This window comes from Narcine bancroftii, chromosome 11 (assembly GCF_036971445.1).
Source record: "Narcine bancroftii isolate sNarBan1 chromosome 11, sNarBan1.hap1, whole genome shotgun sequence".
Classification (NCBI taxonomy): Eukaryota; Metazoa; Chordata; class Chondrichthyes; order Torpediniformes; family Narcinidae; genus Narcine; species Narcine bancroftii.
This window is the reverse complement of record NC_091479.1, coordinates 100,657,234-100,669,273: the sequence shown is the minus strand read 5'-3', so window position 1 is coordinate 100,669,273 and position 12,040 is coordinate 100,657,234. Positions and strand designations below refer to the sequence as shown.

At 40.0% G+C, this 12,040-nt stretch overlaps 1 protein-coding gene across 8 annotated transcripts in view; it reads left to right on the top strand.

Annotated features, from left to right (window-relative positions):
- Positions 1–12,040, top strand: part of poc1b (POC1 centriolar protein B) — a 66,905-nt gene that overhangs the window by 21,671 nt on the left and 33,194 nt on the right. Inside the window, exon 11 of one of the 8 annotated variants that reach the window (XM_069904288.1) lies at positions 8,721–9,396. The exons of the other annotated variants lie outside the window; for them this stretch is intronic. Within the exon in view, the coding sequence (XP_069760389.1) occupies positions 8,721–8,735 (15 nt within the window). The 3' untranslated portion in view covers positions 8,736–9,396. Of the gene's footprint in view, positions 1–8,720; positions 9,397–12,040 lie in introns of those variants that run through there. 8 annotated transcript variants of the gene reach the window in all.

Sequence of the window (12,040 nt, the reverse complement as noted above, 5' to 3'; positions counted from 1 at the left end):
ATTTACAACAAATGTATTTGTTTTCCTTTTAGGAATCCAAACTAATAAAATGAAAATTTGAATTAACTATACCATATAACCATAATTGAGGGAAGATTGGCAAACCTATTTGGGATTTTTGTTTTATGAAATGGAAGGTACTGGGAATGCCTTGCCAGTGTTAACAGTTTATTGTGGGAGATAAGTGAGGAGTGCTAAAATGTGAAATTAGGGCTGCCAGTTTGCCCAAGTGGAAATTATTCCTTTTTTTAATATTGATGCCTCCTTTGGAAGGAACATGCTGCAGTATTATCTTTCAAATTAAAATGTTATGGTGTAAAAATACCATGTAAAATATTGGCTTGGTGGTAGGAGTCAGAAGGTGGTAGTAGAGGATTGTTTTTTTCATACCAGAGGCCTGTGACCGGAAATGTGCTGTGGGGGGTGTTGTTTGTCATCTCTATCAATGATGAGAATGAGAACACAGTTGGCATAGTCATTAAGCTTGTAGATAACTCCAAAACTGGTGGTAGTTATCTAGGATTACAACAGGGTCTTGATCATTGGGGAGTGTGGGCCAGGCAAGGTGGATGGAATTTAATTTGGATAAGTGTGATGTGTTGGGGAGTTAAAGCAGGGTAGGACTTTCACAATGTCAGGGTCCAGGTCACTGTTGTAGAATGGAGATCTAACGATAATATCTTCTAATAGTTCCCCGAAAGTAATGACACAGGATGGTGAAGGCATTTTGTGTGCTTGCCTTCATAGGTCAGGGCACAAAAGTTGGGATATCATGTAGCAACTGTGCCGAACCTTGGTGACCCCCATTTGAAGTATTGCATGCAATTCTGTTTGCCTGGTTGTTGAAGAATGTCATTAAACAGGAAAGGGTGCAGAAAAGGTTCACGAGGATGTTACTGGGGCTGGCTGGACTTACGAGGGGAGACTGGATAGGCTCGAGCTTTGTATTCTAAAGCATAGGAGGCTGAGGGGTGACTTTATGGAGCTATATAAAATGAGCAAGGTGAGTCTAAAACTAAGGGTCATTGTTTTAAGGTGAGAGGAGAAAGATTTATAGGGTACCTGAAGGGTAGCTTTTACACACAAGGAGTGCTGGATATTTGGAACGAGCTGCCAGAGGAAGTGACAGAGGCAGGTACAATTACAACATTTAAAAGACACTTGAACAGGTATATGGACAGGAATGGTTTCAAGGAATATGGCAGGTAAATGGGACCAGCTCAGATAGACAACTTGCTTGGCATGGACAATTTGGGCTGAAGGGCATGTTTCTGTTTTGTATGACTCCATGACTTGCTGTTGCAAGTTATGTAAACCTGTGCAAGCCAGTAATGGTCATGAACCCAAGAATCTCACCATTTAAAAAAAAAAAGTTATTAATTATTTGTTAATATCCTTCTTGTCATTTCTTGCCTTTTTTAATCCTAGTGACCATATGCTATTCAGATTCATTTTTGTTTAACCCATGCTGATACATATTGATCATCCTTTATTGCCCCTGAATCAAGTGGCGTGTAAAACCACATCCAAAGATAATGTTGTAGATTTGGATCACATTGGTCAGACCAGGCAAGAATTATGGAGTTTATCCATGAAAAGACATCCATGATCCCAGTGGATTTTATGAATGTCAGTTTCATGTTCACATTGCTGACATTACCTTTTTAATGTGAAACTAATTACTTGAATGTTAATTTGCATTTGCTCTGGAACAACTTTAAAAATAATAATACTTTTTAAAAAAAATCTTGAATACTCATGAGGTCTGACATCTCTGAATACAGAAATGGAGTGCTTGATCTTTCATTACAACTGAGATTTGGTGTGAAGCCTGATTATTTTCAGAAGACTGAGTTTTCATTACAAAGGCAGTTGGTAGTTTCAGCTATTTCTCAGATTAGCAATGTATGGAGGAAAACAAGTCACAACTTAGTAGCCATGAATGCTCTTAGAAAGCAAGAACTGAGCAATGATTATCAATATGTTTTACTATTTTCTCATCAACCACCTCTTGAGTGACTTATTTGAGTGGAGACACAGTGCTGCTCCAAATGATTCAATCACCTGGTGCTAAGACCAGCAGCTTCGAAAAGGCTTTAAGCGGTCTGTTAAAGGGTCCAGCAGGGTCTACAAGGAGTTGCAGACTGGGTGAGCAGTGGACCAGAACAGAGTACCAGAAGTGGGAAAAATGCTCCCTGTTTAGAAAAAGAAGCAGAGAAGATGACCCTACAGGACAATGAACAGTTTTTTAAAATTAGCCATACAGCACAGTAACAGGCCCTTTTGGCTCACAAGCCCCTGCCACCTAATTACACCCAGTTCACCTACAACCCCCATATGTTTTGAACAGTGGGAGGAAACCGGAGCACTCAGAGGAAACCTACACAGACATGGGGAGAACATACAAACTCCTTACAGAAAGTGTGAGATTTGAACCCAGTTGATGGCACTGTAACAGTGTTGTGCTAACCACTACTCTAACCATGCCAGTGGAACAGCGAGTAGCTCTGGCTGAGGGACCGATACAGGCTGCAGCCTACTGGAGACTGGCTTATGAGAACCAGGTATCGAAGCTGCAATTCAAGAGGGTGCTGCAGGCAAGCAGGGCTCCCAAAGCGCCTCAGGCGCGAAAGACTTCCTGATTGTGTCAGAGGTTTGAAACTGGAAATTGTGTTGCCAATGTATCAAACAGAAGTCTGAGACTGTGGGAGCGCTGAAGGCGAATAGACAGACACTCAGTGAAGGGGTTTTTTTTTGCTTTTCTTTCTCTCTGACTGTAAGGGGTGCCAAACAATACTAAGGTTGACGCTGTGTGCCTATAACAGCATTGAACTAATAGATGTGATAACCATGCCGCCTCAAATGGAATGTACGCTTTTATTCTGCCAATATTTTGCTTATCAGTGCTGCTTTTGAAGTGAGATTGATAGCGTTTCATTATTGGACTGTCCTTGATTGTGGTAACGGTGACAGTCATCAGCTGTAGCCATCTTTACTCAGAAGCTTGCTTTGAGTAATTTGAGAAGACCACAGCCATTGCTTCATCTGCAGAATCCCACGTGACCCAGAAGATTCCTTACACTCAGCAGACCTTTAGATACGCCAGATGTGATATATAGTGCGTTGAGCATTACCTACAGGAAGGAGGACGCAGATCCATTAGGGATTCTCCAAAAGTAAGGCACCAGAGAACAATAGCCGTATGTGAACTATTGCATTAAGGGGGGGGGGGGGGGGGCAAGACTCCAACTTGCATGACTGATTTTTTTTTTTAATTGCTATTGATTACAACCTTATGTGGTTCAAGTTTATTTATATATATATATATATGCATTGAAGTACAGCAAGAAGGTTTGTTTTGCATGCTACCCAGCATGTCTATCTGTACACAAGTACAGCAGAATAAAACACATTACAGAGGGTAGAGTTACAATGAGTGATCACTTCATATGGAGTAGAGATAGCATTATTTTCTTAGTGCGAGGTTTGCTCAATAGTTGAAGAGCAGCAGGAAGGAAATTGTTCTTGAATCTGGGTGTGTGTGATTTCACACCTTTAAATCCCCTTTCCAATGGGAGGAGAAAGAAGTAAAAGTCCTTTTATTGTGAATCTCTTGACCACATTAAAAGGCAGATTGCCCTGAGAGCCATGGAATGGTGGGCAGTGTTCTTAAAGCAGAATTCTAGTATTATTACTATTGTGGCTAGATATTTCAGCAAGAGACCTGCAGCAGTCTGAATCCAAAGTAGGCCTTCATAGAATATTATAGCACAGAAGCAGGCCCATTTGTGCTAATCTGTGCTGAACCATTTTTTCCCCTAGTCCCACTGACCTGCACCCACTCCATGGCCCTCCACACATCTCTCATCCGTGTACCTGTCCAAATTTTTCCTTAAATGTTAAAATTGACCCTGCATTCATCACTTCAGCTGGCAGCTCGATGCACACTACCACAACTCTCTGTGTAAAGAAGTTCCCCCTCACGTTCTCCCAAAACTTTCCCCCTTCACTTTTAAGCTATCTCCTCTGGTCTGTATCTCACCTACCCTCGGTAGAAAAAGCCTATCTACATTTACTCTGTCTATCCCCCTCATAATTTTAAATATCAAGTCTTTCTTCGTTCTTCTACGCTCCAGGGAATAAAGTCCTAATCTGTTTAACCTTTCCCTGTAACTCAGTTCTTGATGTCTGGGCAGCATCCTAGTAAATCTTCTCTGCACTCTTTCTATCTTATTGATATCTTTCCTGTAGTTCGGTGATGAAAGCTGCACATAATTCTCCAAACTTGGCCTCACCAATGTCTTGTACAAGTTGACTACAGCATTCCAACTCCAATACTCAACATTTGTGAAACCAATATGCCAAAAACTCTCTTTACAACCCTATCCAGTTGTGACCCCCCTTTCAGGGAATTCTGTATTCCCGGATTCCTCTGTTCTATTTCATTCCTCAGTGCCCTACCATTTACTGCTTATGTCCTTTCTTGGTTTGTCCTTCCACGTTTGAGTGCATTAAATTCCATCTGCCATTTTTTTTATATCCATTTTTCCAGCTGGTCCACATCCCTCTGCAAGCTTTGAAAACCTTCTTCACTGTCCACAGCACCTCCAATCTTACACTTGAAATATATGACTGAAATTTGTGTGGTTAAATTCCACTGGTGGAAATCTTTGCTTGAAACCAGGGAAGTTGGTAAATTCAGAAAATGAGAATGACATTTGGGATGCAGGAAGAAGCCAAAAAAGGTGTCTTTTAAAGTTATCATATGAATCTTTCAGTCCCCAGTATTCAGTATGAGTTGCCACTTTTTTAAAAAAGTGTCATTTCTGCTGCAATAAATTAAAGGATAGATATAAATATAAGGATGGGTATCATTTTTTTTAATTTATTTTATAGAAGTTCTTTTTGACCACTGTTCACCTCAATTTTAAATATTCTTGCATTTGTTTATAATATAAATATAATTAATGAAAAAATGTTTCCTGTATTTCTGCTTTTAATTTTCTCCCTCCTATTTTATGATCTGGGACTACCTGATGTATTATTTGATTCAGTAAAATCAACATCATCTTTCATAAGCTGTCTTGTCGTTTCCTACTCTCCCCTTTCAATTGCGTAGAACATTCCTTTGCATCAATCCATCATTTTAAATAATACCTTGAAGGTGAGTAATCTGCTTTTTTTTTCTCCATATCAGAAAAGAATAGTTAAAGAAGTAATACATAGTGATCACAAAAATCAGGGTTTTTTTTGTCTTTAGTCTCAAAATTAAAACTGGTAGTATACCAGATCATGAAGCTTACCTGCTATTCAACTTCCTCCAAGAGCTTGTTCTTAATTTCCATTCCTGTGCTTGTGGGGGGGACAAGCTGATGTTGCCTGTTGGTGCTCCCTGAGCACTTGGGCCCTGGGGCAGAACAAGCAACCTGAGCCATGGTGCTGGATTGCACTTCACACTTGGTTTAAACCCCTCTGATGAACCTAGCACAACTCCAACCTATTGCATGAGGACCTCAACCACTTCATTTGGATTGTTTTGTGTATCTTAATATTTTTAAGTTGCTTTTTATTACTTGCGATATAAGTAAATTTATTGTTATACAAACAATAGGCCCTTTCAAACTGTTGTGTAAAATGGGGTTAACTGGGCAATTTGCCCAGTTTGCGACCCAGTTACACGGCAGTTAGAAAGGGTCTGACCCGTTCAACCCTGTCGGAATCCAACCGGTCCCTGACCTACCTCAGAGGTAGTCAGGGAGCCCAGTAAAATTTACCTAGGTCATGTCCATTGGCGATGTGTACAGGGAAATGGCCGACCCGCTTATTCCGGTGACATAAGTGCGTGCGTCACCAGGCCGCCAGAATCTGAACATCCGGTGGTACTTCCAATCAGTACGTGATGCATCATTGCTGGGGTGGGATCCCCCTTAAATTGCTGGGTTGGCAATTTAAAAGGTGCTTCCAGCATCTTTGCCCCAGTAATTGCACCTGGGTCCCAGGAGGGCTACCCAGGTGCTGCAATTTAAAAGGGGCAAATGAGTGCCTGAGCGCATCAGAAATGGTTCGCCAACACTTGAGATTGATATTATGTATATGAAGAGAGAAAGGAGGTGGGGAGAGACCAAGAGGTTCCAAGGTATTGGTCAAAAGGTGGAAGAGGTAGAGAGACGGGAAGGGGAAGAGGTCATGGGGGCGGAAGAATTAGAAAAGTAGTAACAGCAGTAGATAAAGAAGCGATGGAAATAGTGGAGCCAGATCGTGGTGGTCTAACCTAAAATTAGAAAAATTGATGTTCATCTTGTTGAGTTTTAAACTGTCTTGGAGGAATTTATCGTGTTGGTCCTCAAGTTTACATTTAACTTCTCCCTGACCATGGATGAGACCAAGAACAGACTTATCAGTGTGAGAACAGTGAGGGACTCTCAAGCAGTAGATATGTTTGGCAAAGCTGTCACTCAGTTTGCATTTGGTCTCACCAAAGTAAGGAGGCCACACCAATCTTAACCCTAATGAAGCAGATTAGATTGGATGAGGTGCAGGGAAAGCTCTGCCTCACCTGGAAGGTTTGTTTGTGGCCCTTGATTGAGGTGCATGAGGAAGTACAAGAACAAGTTTAGCTTTTTCTGCAATTACACAGGAAGTGGCCAGAGGGTAGAAGAGTGGGTGAGAAGGCCAAACCAAGTACAGAGAGTAAATTTATTATTAGATTTTTATAATTTTTTTGAAAGGTTTGATCACAGTTGAAAGCACTTCAAGAACCTTTGACCACAGGGATGTCCAGGGCCAGAGTCTCTACTTATATTGTTAATGAGGCAAACAAGAACTGAGACCGGGAGACGTTTGGACCATGCGGCAATAAAAGCCAAGTAGTGCTGCTAAAATAGTAAGTAGGCAGGACCCACCTGGTAATCTGCCTTCCCGCGTTAGTGTCGGATTAATATTCCAGCAGGATTCTGCATGTATCCAATAAAATTCATCACGTCTTGCTCTTTCAAAATACCATTAGAATTTAATTTTTTTTTAATTGCTTCCAGAAATCAACATGTAAAGATGACTAAGAGACAAAAATGCTGAAAACTGCAAATTCTGAAACCATTTCAAAACTGAGATGTATATCACAACTGGCCCGTTGATTTTATGCCAGCCATACTTTGTGCATGTAGTACATCCACGGAGAATCCAATCTCAGTAAATGTTTCTTGTATGCACTGCTCATAAAGTTTTATAGCCCTTTGGCCCTTCTTGACCATGCTCACCAAACTGCTTACCTTCTCTAATCCTATACCTGCTTTTGACCCATATCCCTCTGAACCTTTCCTAGTCATATACCCATATAAATGTTTTTTAAAATATTACAATTGAACCCACCTCTACCATATATGGCAGCTTATTCCATATACCCTGTATGTAACAGATGTAAATAGTCTTTAAAATATTGAATTCTTGCATTATTTTGAAACTCCTACCCAAGACATGACTGGGATTCTTGTACATGCAGAACACTTTAATTGTAGACCTTAACAATATAATAGATACTTCCTTGAGCAACATTATCAGAGAATGGACTACAAAAAAGCTACAGGTTTGTAGACTACAATTGGTATATACTCTCAAGTTTACCGAAAAGCAGAAGGAATATTTCGGCAAAATACTGTCAAAATAAATTTATGTTTGCCTTTAAATAAACATCCTTCCATTCATAGTGCAGTTATACTTTTATCACCTTTAAAATTCACCACCACCATTTGGTAGGTCATTCCGTTGTATTGTGTGTTTTCCTTTTTTTAAAAATATATTCTTCAGTAAATTTCTTTCGTCAACTGAAACATTAGCTTGAAGTTGTCCGAACTCTGCAAGAGTTTCAGTATTTCCAAATTTCTTGAGCATTTTTGTACATGAGATTGTGTTTAAATGTATCACTTTTAATGTCTATACTTTACTTCTGCCATGTTTAAAAAAAAAATCCAAACAGATCAAGTTCCAGAGGTGTATTTCTGCTCCTTCATTTCCTGTAGTACCAGCCACCCGTGACCTCAGCTTTGAGAAATCCCAAATAGCCCTCGTTAATATCTATAATAGCAACTTATTCCAACTACTGATACCCAGTCAGTGTCACTGCTCATAGGCATCCAAAGAATGCACATAAGTCTCAACTACATAGACGACAGCAACTGTTCCTTCCTCTCTTCCTGTTTTGCAGGCTGCTTTCTTTTGGGAGAAATGTGGCTTCAGACTTTCCACAAAGGAAGTGGTATCTATATGGTGATGACAGGAGAGTGTTTTTGTCACTTGGTCTGCCTAGACTATAATGAGCTTCCTGATGACATGAAAGATTATTTACTAATCTTAAATGCCATTTCCATGAGAAGTGGTTTTGAAGAGTTTTGCAGAAGCTGCTAAAGTGAATGCATTACAGTTTTTCTGCACATCAAGCTATTAGATTCATAAAGGTAAAAGTACTTTTTAGATATTATTTGGACCACATTGTACTGGTAATAAATAATGTACCCGCTGAATAATGAATGATATTATTTTTAGTGGGATTATACTCCTGTGTTACATAGCAAGAGACAGCTGGTTTGCACTCACATTCATTGACTAACTAGTGTTTGAAATAGAGTCAGCTATTGCAAGTTTTAAATTTTTTTTTAATCTTTCATTTGATAGTGCAGAATATTACTCCTCAAAACTACTATATAATTTATTTTAATGGCACCCAGGAATTCAGGAACTGAAAGCCAGAGGTGTACGATCCAGTGATCATTGGGGGAAATCAGAGGGAGAGCAAATTAAGTTCCTGGGAGTCACTCTCTCAGAGGACGTTTCCCAGACTCAACACACCAATGGCATCATGAAGAAAGCACGTCTGCGCCTCTACTTCCTCAGGAGTTTGCAGAGGTTTGGTATGACATCAGAAACCCTGGCAAATTTCTATAGATGTGTGGTGGAAAGTGTGCTGACTGGCTGCATCATGGTCTGATATGGGGGCACCATTACCCCTGAGTGTAAAGCCCTCCAAAGGTCGTGGATACAGTCCAGGACATCACGGGTAAAACCCTCCCCACCATCAAGAACATCTACAGGGAATCCTGCTATTGGAGAGCAGCAGCAATCATCAAAGATCCACATCACCCAGTACATGCTCTGTTCTCGCTGCTGCCCATTAGGAACGAGGTCTAGGTGCTACAAGACTCAGACCACCAGGTTCAGGAATAGTTGCTCCCCCTCCACCATCAGACTTCTCAATAACAAACTCAATCAGGGACTCATTTAAGGACTCTTTTGCACTTTATTGATTTTTTTGTATATTCTCTCAGTTTGTTTACAGTGTGTATGGTTTTTTACACAACCAATAAATGGTAATTCTGCCTTGCCAACAAGAAAAAGAATCTGTGATGTCATGTATATAGACTGACAATAAATCTGAGGAAAATTGCCTTGTGATCGATTTTTATCAAATGCCTGCCAGGATGTTTGGTTAGTATAGTGGTATTGTAGCACAAGCCACTCAGGTTTCAAATCCAGCCTGGCTGTAAGGAGTTTGCCCTTTTTACCTGCGTCTGCATCTGTGTTGGTTTCCTCCGAGTTCAGGGTTGTAGGTTAATTTGGGTATAATTGGGCAGCCTGGGTTTAAATGGCCAGAATTGGCTTCTACAGTGTTGTAAATAAAAAATTGTAAATACTTTCCAGCCTAATCCCTGGGATGTGGTAAAGGATTGTCAAGCAAGTTTTGTCATTAATTAGAGAGATAAAATTATTCATTGCACAGCCAACAGTAAAAAAAAAACTGCATCCTGATATTTTAGGGACTGTTGCAATATTTCCATGCATTTCTCAAATGTTCCACTTAAAGTATACTGCCCTTTACTATTCTAGTCTGATCTTTGGCTTGATAAGAATTTCACAATTTATGAATGTACATGTACCCTCCTTCCTGTGCAGTTATTTTCACTGTCAAGTTCTGTTAGCATACTTCCTGTCGGGGTGTTTCTTACTCTTTGACATCTTTCATTTTTTTGACTAAAAATAGTGCTTTAATCTTGCCACTTTTGTGAGGATTTGTTGTTCTTTCAGTGTAAAGGTTATTTAAAAGTTCAACAGTGTCTGCATCCAAGGGTAATATCTTTTCAGTAGTTCTTTTAAAATATAATCTTGAAGCAAAATTTTATTCATTGTAAAATTAATTCTTATTTGTCAACTTTTTTTTAAATGTCTGCGCATTTCTGTGTCTATAAAGCATATTTAGTTTGTTTACAAATGACCTAAATGGAACAACAAAAGAACTCACTGATTTGGTATCCCAGGAACATATTTCAGACACATTTCAAACAGTAATTTTAGATGGTTCCTAATTGAGTAATTTCTTGAATTTTAACATTACTTTCTGTAATGGAAATTTTTGCCTGGTTCTTTGTCCTTGCACTTTCTATTTTTGTTTGCAGAATTATAGAAATGTTAGTCAAAAGAATGTCATTCAGACTATCATATGAGGTGAAATACACAAAAGTGCTGGAGAAACTTGACAGGTCACACAGAATCCATAGGAAATAAAGGTTGACCAACATTTCGGGCCTGAGCCCTTCATCAAGGTACGCACAAAAGTAAAACAGGTAGGGTGAGGGGAGGAAAGGACAAGGGGATGGGTACAGGCTGACAGGTTAATTTGGCCATAGATGGATATGGATAGGAGGGTAGAATAGGGGGGGAGTAAAGCTGGTGATGGGGAAGGAGGTAGCTCTTTGGAGAGGGAAGAAAAGAAGGTGGAGAGCTGAAGGAAAGAAGACTTTTGTTCGCTTCTCTCCTCCTGCCTAAACATTGGTTACCCTGTATTTCCTTTAGATGCTGCGTAACCTGCTGAGGTTCTCCAGCTCATTTGTATATTGCACTACAATCACAGCATCTGCAGACTTTCCTGTTTAACATCCAGCTGAAACACAATCTCACAGTTTTCAGCCTGTAGACTCGTGGGTTGCAGCGGTTCTGAGTACTTGAGTGTCTTGAAAAGTTCTTTTTCCACCACCCTTTCATGCAATATGTTCCAAACCCCTGTCACCAATTAGGTGAAAGGTTTCCTCCTCCTCCTCTCTAATCATGAGTAAAAGGTCTGCCAGGAGCACCTCACTAAATGTCACCAGGTTCTGCAATCCTATTCATGGGGTTTGTTTCCTCCCAATTGTTACTCTCTATCCTTTTCACAATTCACATGTATGTATTTCACCGAACAAAATAAACCCATTGGTATGTCTGTCCATTCTCATTGTGCCTCTCCAAAACTGAGTGAGCTAAGCAAGAGAAAGTAATGTTTTTACTGCTGTGAATATTTTCTCATATACACCAGCATTGCGGACCTTGATTGAATAGTCCTCTTCTCTGCTACTGAATCATGTATGATACTGAGCCTCCCCCAGAGTGAAAAGATTTTAAACCTTTGACTACTAACTTGATATTCATTAGTTTCAACACATTTTTGTTGGAAATAAGTCTCATTCTCCCCATTCCCAATGCTGTTCTGGGAGCTCTAAAATGTAGGAGAAAAGAGCTCCAGCCTCCACGCATGGCATTAATATCCAATGGGAGTATTTGTATTCAAAAGCAGTTGAATGGAATGGAGAACCATCCACTGCTTCTAATCACGTAACAGTTCTATAAAACTGGTTAGATTGCACTCGGAGAATTGTGTGCTGTCCTAGTTGCCTCATTACAGGAAGGATGTGGGGGCTTTGGAAGTTACTTATCGGATGTTTCCCATATTAGAGGGTATTAACTACAAGTAAAGATTTTTTCTCAGGAGTGTCAAAACTGAAGAGTGACCTGATAGAAGTTTATACTAGAGGACATGCATTTAAAGGGAAGGGGGGAAAAAAATGAAGGAGATGTGCAGAATAAATTTTATACACAGTGGTGGGTACCTGGAACAGGTTACCAGGGGTAGTAATGGAGACCGATACAATAGTAGCGTTTAAGGGGGTTCTAAACGGGCACATGAATATGCAGGGAATTAAGGTGTGTGGATCACGTGCAAGCAAACAGCCCAGTTTTC